We start from the raw sequence: 16739 nt of genomic DNA, 5'->3' as shown, positions 1-16739 counted from the left end.
TTGACCTTCATTCTGGTGGTAATGAGCTTGTTTGCTGGAGTTGTCAGCATTGTAGAAGCAGCCAGAACAGTCTGTTCTCCCACGGATGTGTATTAATTGCCTGTCAATACACCAGTGGAGAGAATTAACTAAGATTTCCTGATGGAACAAGGAATGGGTTTCAGAAATATTTGCAGTTCTGTCATGTCCTCAGAATTTATATGAGCCTGTAACTCGAAGTAGGTTACAGAGTAGGAACTGAGTATGGAGTACGCTGCAGCTGAGGTATGTAGAGGATCACCTGTACTTTGGTTAAACCTGACAGTGAGGCAGCAGCTAAATTGCATAGGTCACTATGCATGGTACTGACATAGAGTTCCTACCTTGTCATTCTGTATCTGAGCCTCTCTGGGCCATTATTTTTTTCTGATTATTAGCAAGTAATCCTGTCACTGTCAATAAAAACACAGGTGCATGCTTTCTCCTGCACTGCTGCTCAAGAAGCTCAGATACCCATCATTACAGAGGTGCAGGCATCGAGTGGGAACACACTTCTTCAGCTGAGGCAGACTTCACCATGGAGATACACTGCCAGTATGCCTTTCTTATGGTGTGTCTGCTGTAGCAAAATATCACAGACATAACTGCCTTCTGAATTTTTATCGTATATGGAACAGAAGCTGTTTCCAGCTTTTAAGTTATAACAGCATAACTTTAGCTTTTCTTCACGTGTTATCTGTGTGGGCACCAGGTAATTGAGAGGTATTTAATCTGTAAGGATTTGTCCCTTGCCACTCCCTGATGAGCCCACATGTGCAACTGGGTGCACAGTTTGTGTATGCAGAAAATGTCCACACACAGTCCTAGTGGCCACCAGAATGGCACAGAAGCCAACAAAATGTTCGTTTTGCTCGTTTGGTATAGTCACATCTGTGCCCTTGGGCAGTACCTGTGTTTGCACCAGCACACTGGCTTCTGTGCTTGTTTTATAGTTTTCGGTTTTTTCTCCTCTAACAGAGTTCACTGGTATTTCTCCTGAATGATACTGACTTTTATTTCATCTGAAAATACCTATTTAGCATTTTTTGGTTATTAGTATTGCAAGATGGCATTAGAATCTGAAGTGGGATCCACGTTGAAATAAATTTGCACTGGAATTCCACAAACCCTTCTGCTTCTTCATCAGTGTGATTCAAAGGACGTGGCCTACATCTGTACTCAATCAAACAGGGCTGTGTTGGCCAATATAATCTAATTGTTTGACATTTTTATAGTAATTCATTGATACTAAAGAGAGATGACTACATTAATGTCTTGATGCAGCTAGATAATAGTTGAGAAAAAACTGGTGTGCCAAATTGCTGAAAGGCCCTTAAATTCTCTTACAGATTTTTAACTATTTGTGACATAGAAAAGGAAAGAGACCTCAATATAATGTAATAAAGAGAAAAAATAGTACAATCTATAATACTAATTATTATAATAAAGAACATTATCATAAATTTTCTAGGAATCTTCTCTTCACCAATCATTCAAAATTATATTTCTTAATAATTGAGATGAGAATTATTGTTAATGTTCATGACTCTGTTTTCTTGGATAATCAGTTTCACTGAGGTCATAATTAAACAGAAATGTTCTAGCCATATAATATGTATATTATTCCTCTAGCTAGACTGTGAAAAAAATATGTCAAATATATCTGCCCTGTGTATATCTGTGGGAACACTCAGGCTGGAATAGTGGTGGAGGAACACCATGGACACTCTAAACATAGGCGAATGCTGAGCCTGCTTGAGCTGAGACCGCATCTCACTGTCAAACCCTTCTCTCCTTTGCAGTGCATTTGTTGGGGGAAGGAGTCTCCTGTGAGTGGGATTTCAGATCTGCAGGTAAGAGCGACCAGAAGGAGAATATTAAAAGTGTTTTATTTTGGAGATGTTGCTCTGAACACAGTGAAGAAATGAATGGAAGAGAACGCAGGAAACAAACAAAAAAAAAAAAGGCAGGAATTAATATTTCATCCAAAATCAGAAATAGAGAGAAATGTGTTTCTCAAACTTGGCTTGATTGATAGTTGCATTTTTGCTTTCAGAGCCCTTGGCAATAAAGGTTCAGTGTGGGGAAGGGCAAGGTCTTATCACTCAAAAGTGAAAGAAACTCATATATGTGGTTAAGTGCATTTTTACCAAAAAACAAGGCAAAAATATTTGCAAAAGGAGCAATTATAATAACTTTATAAACAGATAAATTAATGTAACATTATAATGTGATACAAATAAATGATTTAGAAGGTAATCTGCATCCAGCCTATGATGGAATAATCTGGTTTATGGTGAACTTCTGGTAGAGCTGATCTTCAATAACAATCTCTGCCCTTCTCCATGCCATTGCACTTTGAACAAGAACTCCTCCAGCAGTGCTCTGCAGTACAGGTGGTTTTAGGACAAACAAAATCTGTATGTTTAAGGACATTTGTATCTTCAAAAAGCAGTAAGGAATACCCAGAGAAGCTGTGCTCTTTGTTGTCAAAGCAAGAACATGGAAATGAGGAGAGAGTGATTTCAGACAGAGACTGAGCAGAGTTTAAACAGAGGCCTCAGCTCTACAGGCCTGTTCATTAGCTTGAGTGGCCACTCCATGCCCTGTGCACACGCCGTGATGTCAGGATGCACTTGCCTTAAAAATGCACCTGTATGGGCTCATTCCTAGTGAGAGAGAACCACGGTGTGCCAAATAGAAAGTCCAGCATTGTGCAGGCACATGAGGGGTAACTCTTCACTTGGACATATTATAAAGATGTCAAGAACAAGGTTGGAATACTTCCTCCTGGGTAGCATGTCATGACCTAAAAGGAGAGATCAATTTCATGCTGAAACATGAGATGTCCAGCACCAGAAAGGTCCTAAGATTGCTGTTATCTTTTCCATAATTTCTGGTTTTCACTCAGTGAATCATTTAGCTGGATTTCAGTGTCAGTGCCTTTCTTACTGTTATCCCAAAGGAACCAACATGACCTCATAACACTTCAGTAACTCTTATGGCAACCATCAAATGATATTAAAAATAAACAAAAAAAAACCCCAAAAAACAATTTCCGTTACAAACAAGTAGATTGATGAAGTACTGCTGACATTAAAAAAATAAAAACACAAAGCAATTATCCCCCTATACCATGGAAGATTTTTTGGAAGGGCAGTATCTTTCTCCGGGTTACATCATTAAAATGCAATGATCACAAAGCAGAAAGTGCTGTACTGTTACGTTGCTAGGTTTGCAAACAATAGACAATGCTACAAAATTTTTTAAAGAGTGTGATTTCTAGGCATACTCTTGGTGGCAAAATGAAAATTCAAGGACACAAGATGCTGTTTATTAGCTCCCAATCAAGTGTAGCAAGCTGACTTTGGCAGTGTTAACACATTTTTTTCATGAAATCTTAAGGTCTTAAAACCATCCATTGCCTAAATTACTTTTTGTATACAGTAAAATGTTCATGTCGTGCTTCTAACACATACTGCAAAAATGTGTCCCTTTAATCACTGTGCACAACTATGAACCCCTAGTTTTGTTTGTAGTTCTAAAATTTTTTTTATTATGTTACATTGAAAGACAACAACCAGTTCCTGGGAGCCCTGTAATATTTTGCTCATAGGCTGATACTGTTCTGGTTGGCCCACCATGACAGTGTGTCAAGGTGTTCACACTTTTTTAAATGTACTTTCTGACCAGTATCCTCCTCCTCCTGAAAAGCATTACTGAAAACATTTTATGATGAAAATACCCATTGTTTCTATTATTCCTTGCTTCTATCAGAGATGGCTACATCTCATAGAGACAGCTTGCTGTTTTCTACTGCTTTCCATACATTTTTACATCATTTCCATGCATTTCTACATTTCTTTTTTCTTTGCGATTACTTAATTTTTGTTGCTTTATTTTGTACTACAGAGCTATACTTTACATATCCTCACCTTCTCCAAAGATAAAATAATTCTGTTGCTTTTAATTAAACACTAGCACTTCTGCCAATTCTTCATGATTTAATATATGTAATACCATTAACTTGTGATTAACCTAGGTCAATATATCCTTGAAAGAGAAAATCTGAGTCTTAAATGCAAGAATTCTCATTTTCAAATCATATCTGGCTGTTTTAACAGGCTAATGAGCACAAAAAGGTGCAGAGAATTAATAACTGAATACCATATTCTTCCTATCTCACAGTATTTCCAAAACATTTTAAAAAGACATATACATCTGTTCATTGCTCTGCTACAGATAACACAGGATTAAAGAATGTGCCTGTCAGAATAAGGATCAACATTTGTCTTTAAGATTGAGGCCTGCAAAAGTTCAAGGGAAAATTACACTCTAAAAGGCAGTCACCTCATGAAATTTTGTGAGATGAGTTGGAAGACTGTACAGTCTTGTGCAGTGAGTTCTCACATGTTCAGCTCATGATTTTATTCATAGACTAACTACTCTCTTTGGTCTTACCATCCCAAAATGAAATCAGGGCAATGGAATCTGAACATCCTTCTAATCAGAAAACAAAAAAGGATCTGATGCTTCCTAACCTCTCCTCCTCTTCTGCAAAGGACATCTTGTAGAAAAGGTCCAGAGGGCTTTTATAAGATGCAAAACAAAGAGCATGGCTGTCGATGGGTGTGAGTGCTGTGAGGGCAGGAACAGATGGCCAAGCAGTTCACCGGGCATGCCAAGGCCAGAGTGGCTCAGGGCAACGCTCCCGTGCCTGTCCCTCCACCCCAGCCAGCGGCAGCTACAGCTCTCTCCTCACAGCAGGGGAGTCATACAGAAACCAGGGCTTCAGGATATGCTTTGTGCTCGATGTCTGTATTACCTTTTCCTGACCCTTCAGCATCTCCAGTTGCTGCAAGAATGGTTCTTCTAAGTCAGCAAGGTACTGCTCAGGGACTAGCTTTGACCACAGGTATCTCAGGTAGTCCCACTCTTTCAAGGCAATATAATTTTTCAAACATTAACTTAAGGGAAAGAAGGAAAAAAATCTGATAGAAACAAAATTTACTTATTCTGTGTAAAATAATTCTAATTTTTGGAAGTAAAACTGAACCATGGATGATTCATTCCATATCATATTTCTTTAGCTAAGGCCCTGAACAGGGTGGAGCTAGTGCAGCTTCTCTATACCATTGTGGAACAACATTTGTTCCAGCTGGCATTGTTATAATGTCTTCTCTAGAAATAATGGTTTTCCATTCTAAAGCATTTAAATACAGTCAGCTTTTGCCTTTTCTCCTAAAATTCATTCAATTAAAGATGGATTGTATAAAGGATTAAAATTCCAATGTGCCTTAGCACAAGCTTATTTCTTAGCAACATTTCATACAGTGATCCCAAACACTTTGTAAAACAGAAGTCTGTCTTTATTACACTCATAACCTGGTTTGGCTTTTCATGTGCAAGTGACATTCCACTAAAGCTAAATATATTGCTGCACTTCATTGTGTGAATTAAATATGAGATGGAATACAGACATGGAAAGCTAGCAACTTCCATTAGTTTTCATTGTTTACAGAAGCAGTATTTGTGTTATAGTCCTTGCTTCTGAAAGCAGAGGTGTAGTAACAAGTTAAGAATTTATTCTGGAATCAGCAGCCCAATTAAAGCAGTGAGGATGTGACTTAAGCAGAAACAGGCACTTAAGGAGTGCAGGTGTGGTGCCACTGCCTGCTGCAAGTTGGCTGTGGATTGGGAAGAGAAACGCAGTGGAGGAAGGGACTCACCTTATGGCTGGATGTTTGACTGCAGCCACAGACCAAGCAGCTCTTACATGCGCGGAGGAGCCTGGGACCTCGAAAGCTTGTGTCCACAGGAGCACAATGTCCCCAGTGACAACATATCTTTATATTAGGTGATTGTAACAACTAAATACACTGTAGCATTGCATTAATGACCTTATCTCCCACTCTACGTGGGACACATTTTGTTTTCTGAAGCTGTCAACAGAGCCAAAGCTTGTCGGCTTCTGTGTTCATCTCCGGTTTTCCTCTTAGAAATGGTGCTATGAGCTGCCGTGGGGGCCATCTCGCTGCCTCTTCTGTCCTGGGTTAGCACTGCTCTCTCTGAAGTCAGGTTCATGTTGGACTCTGCAGTTCCTATGGCACTGCAACTGAACAATTGAATCAGACACTGTCTGAACTAAAAAGGTGAAAAAACAGGAGATCAGTCAAAACACATAAGAAATGTAAATACAATTTATAAATTAATCTGCGTATTAGCTAAAAGTCTTGGAATTTCTCTCACAAATCAGTTGGGAATATAAAGAAATAACCCTATAAAATAGATTTGCCTATGCCACCACAAAGAACTCTAAACCTAAAAATTAACTGTGTTCTGAAAAGAGCCAATCTTAACCTAGAAAACAATTTTCCTTTTCTGCTTCTAGGTAATCATATCTAATGGGCATGATTGGTCATTTCTCTAGACTCATGCTTTTATATACTAAATTCCTGGCTACTCAAAGATGGGTTTTTGTTGTTCTCATCCACAAACAGGGTAAAGTGTAGCACACATCTACATGGTTTGGGAGATCAGAGTGCTGCCCACAGGATGTGAGATAAGCAATACCTCTCTCTGCAGGACTGGATAAATTAATTCAACATTTCTTATTCAACAGTCACTTGACTATTTTTCTTTATTTAATTTATGAGCTTAATGCCACCACTCTCAGTTGCTGCATTCATTGCAGAAATCTGCCCATGTTTTTTATCATGCCTGTTACCACTGTAAGCACACAGCACTCTGGTTCATCCCCATGTCAATTCCTTTTCTCTGCATCCAATCCTCTGCCCTCATTCCAGAGAAAAAAGCGCCCTGTTAAATGGGCATGTGCAATGCTTCTCCCCCCTGTACATGAACCACAAATGTCTCATTTTCCCAAGACAAAGTCAAGCTTTGAAAATGTGCACCCCACTTCAGATCAACTTAATGATGTTGCATTCTTAAAGAATTATTGAAATACATTGGGACAGTCCTGAGAACATAATTTTCATACAGGAAGCTAACTCATGTTCCCTATGGGCTGATTTTCCTTTATAATATCAAAACCTAATAATTACTAACATTTATATTTCAATAATGCTCAGAGGTTTACACTATCTTCCACCAGGCAGATTATTTTTTTCATTCTAAATGCTGGATATTGTAATGCTTGTTAGGTAACACATAGGTAGGTAGAAATAATTCATTATAAATCAAGATAGAGACACTCTGAGAGCATACAGTACCTGTTTGTTCATAAAGACATAAATAATTGGATTATAAACGGTGGCTGTTTTGGAAAAGAAGGCCGGAATTGCTGCCAGACGAGGATCCAGCTCAATGGAGGGATATGCAGTGACTAGGATAGAAAAGGTGGCGTATGGCATCCAGCAGATTAGAAAGGCAATGATCATAAAAACAACCATTCTAGTCACTTGTCTTTGAGGTCTCCTGGTAGTTCCCAGCCTGCCTTGTGCATCTGACACCTTTTAAGAAAAGAGAAAAGATTCTAGGAAAAAAACCAACAAGGTGTCCAACCAGTGACTTTAGTACGCTGTCCAGTTGCCGCGCTAGAAGGAAAGACCTGCTCTGCCCTAGTGCAGCAGCACAGAGGGTGCCCAAGTTACTGCTGAGGCACACGAATTACCATCTACCAGCATTAGTAAATTTTCCTTTGCTTAAGTATCTTTATATTTTTATTGTCAAAGTGAAAAAGAAGGACATCATGGTGAGTCACAAGCAGATAGTGAGCTGAATTCAAGCACTTTCTATTCCATGTAGCTTTTGCAGACAGCTGGGTGTCTGGCATGGGTATTACAGACAGCACACTGCTGAGGCTGTGCAACCTCCTCACTGAGGGGCAGAGTCACACCAGGGGAGTTTGTCTGGTGGTGTTTGATGGCCTTCCCCAGAAGAGCATTTATGATCTAATGATATCTGAATTAAAGTGGGATTGGGGCATTTAGTAGGAATGCCCTCCCTCTTTTCCTCAGCAATCATGCAAGAAGCTTAAGCACAGAGGTCCATACAAAAATTAGCTGATGTAAAACAGTGTCATTCTGGAAACATCCCTGTTTGGTTTCTGATGACTTAGCGAAACAAGGCACTGTTATGAAATGTTATTTTACACGAGAAATAATTAGTAAGTCTCTATGGCTCCAGAAAAACCTGATGCCAGGTCTTGCGATATTACATTCTAATAAAATAAGATTTGTTTGCATAACATGGCCTTTTAACTTCCTGCAGTAATGTTAGAACTCTATGGAGACATTTTCCCTAATACTTTTGAACTGAACTTGGACAATTCAATGTTTGTGCTTAAAGAGGTATAGATGCACCTCCTAGGAAGGGCAATGTCCTCACATCTGTAGAAAATTGCAATTCACGTCAGTTTTTACCAAATAGAAACATAACAACAACAGCAACAGCAACAAAGACAACAACAATGAATTGTTACAATAACTACAAGTTATTAGGCATCAACAAAGGCTCTGCTTGGTACTGATAAGATAGACTCTGCCAATATATGAGATTTCTATAGCATTTTTTAATGTATGCTGTTCTTACACAGAGAGCAGCCCAGCTTCCCTTTCAGCAGAATTGCAGTCCCCTGGAAAAGGAGCCCAATCTCCGGTTTTGCGGTGTGAAGCAATTTCCTGTTTCACCTTTCCCAGTCCCTCAGGTGTGCCAGCCTCTCCCTTCCCCTCCCCCTTGCCCCCTTGCTAGGTGCTGTCCGTCAATCTTAACATTCCAGCGAGGCCCTCGTCTGGTTGGTGACGCTCAAAAGATGCTTCCCAGCCCTGGGGTCATTGGCCCGTCCGGGTGTCATTGTCCCCTGAGACTGCCCCCCTCCCACCTGGTTGGTGGCACACCTGCCCCTTCTCCTCCCCCTTCCCCAGGGCTTACAAAGACACGGGACCATGCAGTCAGGATCCTGTTGGAGCTGTTACCCAGATTGGGAGATCTGTGACCCTGGAATAAAACTCTGGATTAACCCTCTGGCAGAATCCATCTCCTTTTCCTCTGCACTGTCGCCTAAAGCCTTTCCATTAGAGGTAAAAACTGAATTCCTGCTTGCCTGGACTTGTTCCAAGTGCCAGCTGCAGCATCCAGCCAGCCAGGGGTGTCTCTGAGGTGAAACCACCACAGCTGCTGCCTTTGGTCAAGCAGCAAGGGCCAGAAGAGCCCAGGCACGTCCCACCCGGTAATATTGGGATCATATTTCAATTTCATATATCAATTTCATATTTCAATACTCCTGTACTGTACTTGCAAAGGTTTCATCTTTGTCTCGTATCAGCCTGGTCTTTTTTTCACATATAGCTTTTCCTTTCTCTCTAAATACTGACAAGGAAAAACATACTGGTGCTTTATCTTCCATACAAAGGAACACTGCCATAATAATTTACTTCCATTGTAAATTGCTAATTTGTTATTTTCCCAAAGATTAATTTATTTCATCAACTTTGATGTTGTAGTGAAAGCTACAATTAGAATTGTAAAGCTGGGGTCACTGGGACTGAGGGCAGATTATTCCACTCAGGAACAAGCCTGCACTGTGACAAGTGTAGAAAAAAATGCATGAGGAGGGATGGTTTGGAACATCAAGACACCAGTCCTGGTGCTTGGATCCCTCTCTGTTCACTGTAGTCAGATCTTTGAAAGGACCTTAGTCATGAGATCTAATCATATGTCAATTCAGTATAGAGTTACAGAATGCGTTGCAGGTACTGGCTTTTCAGAGCTTTGCAGTAAACAGAAATACCAATATTGTCCCAAAATCTTGTCCCCAAATCCTGGACCAAATAGGAATTTTCCTGTTCTATTGTCTTCTTTGTCACTTTTTGCAGCTTCTCCTTTGGATCAGGTAAACACAACCATTAAAGAAAATTCAAAAGCATTTCTCAAGTCTTTTAAATATTCCTGGACAATCTAATATTTTGTTTATTAAACAGCATTGCATTATTTACAAAGGCTACATCTTATTTTGAGCATGTTACTAAGTAGTAGGCAGCAGTCTTAAAATTTACAACTGCAGTCATTTAAAGCAGCATTCTAATTTGCCTGGTTTGAGTCTTATGAAATATCACTGAATGGAAGCATAATTGGAAATAAAGCAGTACTGGATCATTCTATTTATTTATGAGGTAGACATTCTTTCACTTGTATGATGTTTGACTAATGAGATGTACTGATAAGTGATGTGAACTCCACACTTTAAAACATCACTTCTAACCATAGCATGAATTTCTGTGTGTAAAGGTAATTATATAACAAGGGATGTAATTGACTATGTTTGCTGCCTGCAAATCTGACCTGCTTATGTCTGATCTTTATAGAAAATCAAACACAGTAATTCCAAACTTTTGCATGCACACACATTTTAAAAGTTTACTTATGGGTGCTTCTTCTTACCTTTTTTAACTTCTGCACCAATTTTCCATAGGATCCCAAAATCACCAATAAGGGTATTATAAAACAGGTGGTGAAGAACGTAATAATGTATGTACGGTCAGCATAAGCTCCTGAGTACCTGTATAAAATACAAAATACCTTTGTATGTGTTACTACTACGTGTTCTTATTATTTTCTTGGAATATTAATCTTTCTTTTCAAAGATGTCACTAGTATTTTTGTCAAATGTTTTTATTCAACACGCCCCTTTGCAGCTCTAGTCATATCCCCAGATGGAGCCCTGGGCCATCTCCCTGCCCAGGGGCTTGGAGGGGATCCTACAACTATAGGTACACTCTGAAAGAGCTGTGGGGCTGATTACATGGGAAGGGACATGTAGTCCAACATCCTGCTCCAAGCAGAGCCAACTATGGGGTCAGACTAGCTGGCTCAGAGCTTTGTCCAGTCTTCTGAAAAAAAAAATCTATCTCATTGTCCTTTGACTCCTGACAAAAAACATAAGGTCTAGAGTGATTGTTTTCATTAGAGATGGAGGCTCCATCCTTTAGAAATTTTTGTTTTAGAAACTGATCACAGAAAATTTTGATCAGTTTTATTATAACTTTCTTTATATCTGGTTTTTTTTTTCAGAGATTTACATAATCTTTAACCCTTTCCTTTAACTTCCTGGCCCTGAGGCATCCTGAACTGCAAGTTTCATTTTTTTACCATACTCTGTGAGAGTGGCCTTACCAGTTAGGCTCACAAGTAGTTCCAATCTTACTGGGGGTGTAACTGCTCCAACCAGCTGTTGGTGGAATGGTCCAAATGAAGGAAAAACTCCACACAAAGACAATTCCTAGAGCTGCATGCTTCCCCCTCAAGCGCGCATTTCTCAGGGGGCGGCAGATCACAACGTACCGCTCAAAAGCCAGCAGAGCAAGAGACCAGAGAGCCACAATGCCTGTAGCAAGAGAACACAGTCAGCATCAAATCTGGGTGGACCCCTGAACAGCAAACACCATCCCAAATTACAGAATCCCTGAACTGTTTATTTTGAAAAGCATCTCTGGAGGTCAGTCATCACTCCCCCTCAAGCACTGTCCATCTAGTAGGTTGTTCAGGACCAAGTCCAGCTGGGTTTTGAGTATCTTTGGAGATGAAGGCTCTGCAACAACTCTGGGCAACCAGTTACACTCTTTGACTACCCACAACATCAGACACCTTTTCTATCAACACAAGTTATGAAAGGATGAGCAATTCATGTGCATTATTCTAATACGAATGAAGAGCATTTCATGTTTGTCCAGTTTGCCAATCTACAGTATAAGGGCTACAAAACCAAGCAGCTAATCAGGCCAGTTAAGTGATTAGGACTTGCACTTTTAGTTCTACACTGAAAAGCTGCAAATTATGTGTAGCATCCAAATTAATTAACTAAAATCTTCAAAATATTATCTTTGCAAAAATTATTTCAGGCTATCAGAAAACTCAAACCTGCAGACAGGTGCCCACAACGTCAAATTATCAATTTAGGCACATATTACCTGGAGGGACACCAAAATCTTGAAATAGCCTGATCTTTCTCCATAGGACAGAGCTTACATGCCTCAAAGTGATGTAGAAGCATTGTCCCTCAGTGACATTCCCTCTGTCTAGCTTAAACAGGCAGAGAGCAGCTGTGGGACTCCTTTTCAGGCTGAGGATCAGCACTGTGTGATTTAGAGCAGGGACAAGCATTACTGGCTGTCTCCATGCAGCTTCAGAGACAGGGACAGGACACAGGAATGAGTGTCTGTCTCGAGTAGATGCCCCGTTCCAAACTAATATCCTGTTTACTCGGCAGAGATGTATTTACACGGGGTACGGTGTGGTGAGGATTTTTCCTCTTAGAGTACTTCTAATATTTTTTCTGTAGTAAGTGAACAAAGCCATGAAAAATAATCACAAAAAGATGTTGGTGTTCAGACTGACTGTTACAGGCGTGTCCCTGCTCCTCAGAGCCCCTGGAGGACAGAGAACACAAGATGTTCTGTGCCCTGAGATTTTCCACAGTTTATGGGCAGCCACTCACTCTTTTTCTCTCTCTCTTATTTATCCACATATGCACACACCGAAATACAAATATTGAAAATAGCTATACATAAGGACTTTTTTCCTGAAATTGTTTTACCATAAGCCCCACAACACTGCTATTCTATCGGAAAGCTTTTCCTCATTCTGTGAAACATATTCAATAATCACTACACATGCAACAGGCCATGTATATGACAGGGATAGAGAGATGCATTTTTCACTCTCCACTACAGAATACATGTAACAGGGGAAAATACCAGTGAATGCAAAGGCATGCAAAGTCAGTGACTTGGGAAGCTACAGTAGAATACATTTAAGGAAGTTGAAAAAAAAGAACATACAACTACAAACAAAAGCAAGCTTACCAAAAAATGTGACAGCAAATCCTTCCAATACGCAAGTCCAGTATCCCATAAAAAAATAACCTTTTAGATTTGTTAAAAAGCTGATAGTACCACCAGTCAGTGAGACCAGGAAATCAGCCACAGACAAATTGACTATAATATAATTGACAGGTTGTCTCAATTGCTTGAACTTAAAAGTTACCAGGATTACAGCCAGGTTCTCAGCAAGTGACAGGGAGGTCACCAACAACATTACTGCTGCCAGAAGCCTGAATTGCCAGGGCTGGATGGAGTCCAAGGGACGACGGAAGGGATCCCATCTGGCAGGAGCAAAGTAACTGGGCAAGAGCGACCCATTTTCAAATGCTCTGAATGCATCCATTACTTCGTTCAGCAGCAAAAATAATATATAATATTGGAGTTTCAAACCTGTAAATAATATTCAGGATTAAAAGGAGATGTTTGCTCTCTCCAAAAGAAGTGTGAACAAACTCCCCCTCCTTCTGCTCTCCTATAATAACTGAGGAAAAAATGTTTCAGTTGGAGGAAAGTTTAGTGCTGCAGAATGAAAGTGGGAAGAGGGATTAGCAAGAATATCTCTTAGAGCAACTTCTGTCCTTCTCTGCCCACTGCCTCTCTCTCACTGCAGCTGTGCCTTTATCTGTAGTAAGATTCCTCCTCCTGCAGCAGCCAGCAGTGCTGAAATACCCCTCAGCTCAGCCCTGCTCCGCTGGGAAAAACATCAGTGTTTGCCTGGAAGCCTCCCACACTTCCATCACTTTAAAAAGAAAGGCTACCTGGTGAGAGAGAGTTGTCCTTGGTGAGCCAGAGAGCTTACAGGAATTCGGGAAAGCCGACAGTAAGTGCTGGAATCAAAATAATGGGATGTTTGACATTGTACTGACCCTTTTCATCGGGTGGTTCCCAAAGAATTCTCCATGGATGAACTTTTCTCTACAGACCTTCAGAAACCAACAGATAAGGCCACACATGGAACCAACAGGGAGCAAAACCAGACCTAGGGACTTCTTTCCTCTAGCTGCACAAGATTAGATCCCACTGTCTCTTTGCAAAGCAGTTATTTTTTTCTTAATCAACCTAATGATCTCAGATAATCAATAAATGAAAATAAATGTCCTAAATATTTCACCTGCTCAGAGGCCTTTATAATGACTGATGTAAAGATAACATACGTCTGGCTGTAGTGATATGTGCAATACACATGGGGTCTCATTATATACATGTCATATGCAGTGAAGTTCTGCTGCTAATTTCTAGCCCCAAAATGCATTACTTCTAGCTCATCTTCTGAGTAGTCCTGTTTTCTTAGATCAGCTGGTGATTGAAAAATGTTCTGAAAGCCTTCTAAATATAATTACAATACTAAAAACTGAAATTCAGCATCAACAGAAACAAAAGCAGCCAAGGTTTTGCTTCATACCAACAACTGAATACTGAATCTATCTTTACCCAAAACATTTCCTGTAGCCTAGGCAGGTAGCTGGTGAAAAGACGTGACTGCACATTGCTGACAGGAAGAACTGTGTGTGCTGTATCACTTTGCTGGCAGAATTTGTCAGTTTGTTGCTTAACATGTCATCCAACCTCTGATTAAATTGATGGAATTTAACAGAATAGTAAGAATAGAGGCATTACTGAAAGTTAATTGCAAATATGGATTTTAAGAGCTGATCCTGACTTGATTCTACATGACTTAATATGTGCTTCTGCTCTAAATAGCAATTTTGGATATTATTAAGAGTATTCAAGATCCTACATAAAACATTCCTATCTCTTTCTGCTCTCTTTGAAAAAAAAACAACCTTAAATTTGAAAAATTAAAGGGGCTTTTTTATTTCTCTTGCCCTATCAGTAAATAATTTCTTTCGGTATCTCTGCAGATGGTTTCCCCAAGTAGGGCTGATCTGAACATAAGTTCCATTTCTGCAAACTGAATACACTTGCAGGTGCTTTAATGAACATCGAAATAATTCCTGAGTACTTCCTTTTGAAATGCACCAGAAGTTATCATCCACATATCTTCTTTCCTCCAGTGTCAATGGAGTTCATAATTGCCTGTGATTGGATTTTTCTGATGGCATAACATCTTTTATCTATTTTCTTGCCCATCTGAATTAGGTTTTACGAAATAAATTTTATTTTTGTATTTGTACTGAAATGGAACATTTATTGCTGAGAATTTATGGGAAGAAAATAAAATGTTCTGAGATACTACTTTAAGAGAGTTTTAGGTCCTGTATAAATCAAGCCATATGTCACTTCATCATAGACAAAGCTCCATGAAAAAAGAGCAATCACTTCTCAGTTCAGTGACTCTCTTAGTCCTAGCTCAAATGTCACAGATTTATGTCCCTGTATGCTTCAGATTGTTCAGGGTTAATTTTTTAAACAAGAGTATCTATTGCAGCCCTAAATAAAGAGTTTGCATATCTTGCAGCCCATTAAATGAAGGCTTATACTGATCCAAATGCCATTAAATTCTATCACCAAAAGTGAGTCCAATTAAATCGGGGCAAAGAGGGGGTGAAGAGAAGTGGTGAGGATGCACAGAAGGACCCGTGCCAGCACCTTTTCCTCGTGCTGCGGGGACGCTGCCCTTGCAACGCTCCCTTCTGGCCCAGCAGAGGGGTCAGCCCGGGGAGGGACCGCCAGAGCTGCTCCAGCTGCTCACCAGCCCGGAGAGCCAGGGACTGTCACATCACACAGGAGCTTGCTGAGCTGTCCTTCAGCTTCAAAACAGCAGAAATTGCTCAGGCTGCTTCAGAGCACAGGCAGAGATCTTGCAGATAAACTCAGACTGCCTGAGACATCCTGTGCGTGAAATTCCACATCACCTCTGCTACTCAGTGCTTTGGAGAGAAAAGCAAAGGAAAGGTGTTGAGAGAGGGAATGAGGCTTTCTCAGGCAAGGATGCAGGGCGGAGTGACTATGAATTTGCCATAGTGAAAGGCAGTGCACAAAGATAGCTGTCCTGATCTTGTTGACTTCTCTACCAGAAGTATTACACCCCAGTAGATAGTTTTCTTATATAATCATAGGGAAATGCAAAAAGCACAGGCTGAGAAGAAGAGTCAGAACAGTCAGGGTAACACTGAGATCCAGCACAAAGTAAGCTTCTTTATGCAAGGAAAAAATTCACCACTTATGCAACCTGATAAATGACCAGCAAGCAGCTCTCACAGCTCGGATTTGGCATTAACACAGCCATGGGACTCTGGCTAGAAGCTGGCCAGGGTGCACAGGCGGGCTTGCAGCCCTTGATAAGAGGAACCTTTGACAGGACAGGGCTCTCCCCTCCAATCTGCTGGTTGTGCATACACTGAGTAAGATATTTCTGCATTAACTGCACTAACAGGCAAGCACTAAGCACATCTCCCTCTGCCTTACTATTCTGTGGATAAATTAAGATATATGCACTTCAAGAGAAATATTGTATGTACAGAAAAAAAAAGGGTTTAATCTTCAAAATGCATTGTTTTCTGCCTCCTTCACATTTACAGATGTCTAATTTGCCATTCTAATTATCTTTCCTATTGAAGTAGACATTTTCTAAATGTTTGTTTTTGGAAAGAAACAACTATAATATCTTTCCACGATTTTTTCTCCCTTTGAGAAGGTAATTTCGAACCCTTCTTTCCATGACATCTTGTAAGTACTGCTTCTTAGTCTTTTAACCCCTGTTCCAGTAACAGGTTTGTTAGTAGTTTTTTTCCTTCCAAATGTGCGTTCATACAGAGTTTTTCTATATCATCAACAAATAAAAAGTCCTTACATTCTGCATAAGTGGTTACAAGATACATTTACTCTTTGCAATTCAGATTATCTGAGCTAAAATGAATGTTAAACCATTCAGAATTATTTGAATCAGTATAAAAATATCCTATCTTTCATTACCAAAAC

The 16739-nt window shown here is 40.0% G+C and overlaps 1 protein-coding gene across 1 annotated transcript; it reads right to left on the bottom strand.

Moving 5' to 3' along the window:
• Positions 1-5556: 5556 nt before the first annotated feature.
• Positions 5557-13200, bottom strand: LOC118688249 (vertebrate ancient opsin-like). The gene is made up of 5 exons (XM_036385701.1): positions 12840-13200; positions 11152-11362; positions 10420-10537; positions 7251-7490; positions 5557-6162 (listed from the first exon to the last, which is right to left on the bottom strand). Exons 1-5 carry the CDS (start codon positions 13198-13200, stop codon positions 5932-5934), a joined length of 1161 nt encoding a protein of 386 aa, XP_036241594.1. The 3' UTR covers positions 5557-5931.
• Between the last annotated feature and the right edge of the window lie 3539 nt (positions 13201-16739).

The sequence above is a fragment of the Molothrus ater genome, chromosome 8, assembly GCF_012460135.2.
Source record: "Molothrus ater isolate BHLD 08-10-18 breed brown headed cowbird chromosome 8, BPBGC_Mater_1.1, whole genome shotgun sequence".
Classification (NCBI taxonomy): domain Eukaryota; kingdom Metazoa; phylum Chordata; class Aves; order Passeriformes; family Icteridae; genus Molothrus; species Molothrus ater.
The sequence above is the reverse complement of the archived record's forward strand: the minus strand, read 5'-3'. Positions and strand labels throughout refer to the sequence as shown.

Excerpts from the sequence above, each read along its gene's own strand:
- LOC118688249 (XM_036385701.1), bottom strand. The coding sequence starts at position 13,200 with ATGGATGCATTCAGAGCATTTGAAAATGGGTCGCTCTTGCCCAGTTAC. Across the intron at positions 11,363-12,839 it reads ATTTGCTGTCACATTTTTTG|GCATTGTGGCTCTCTGGTCT; the intron begins GTAAGCTTGCTT and ends CTCTTGCTACAG. Across the intron at positions 7,491-10,419 it reads TGGTGCAGAAGTTAAAAAAG|GTGTCAGATGCACAAGGCAG; the intron begins GTAAGAAGAAGC and ends TTTTCTTAAAAG.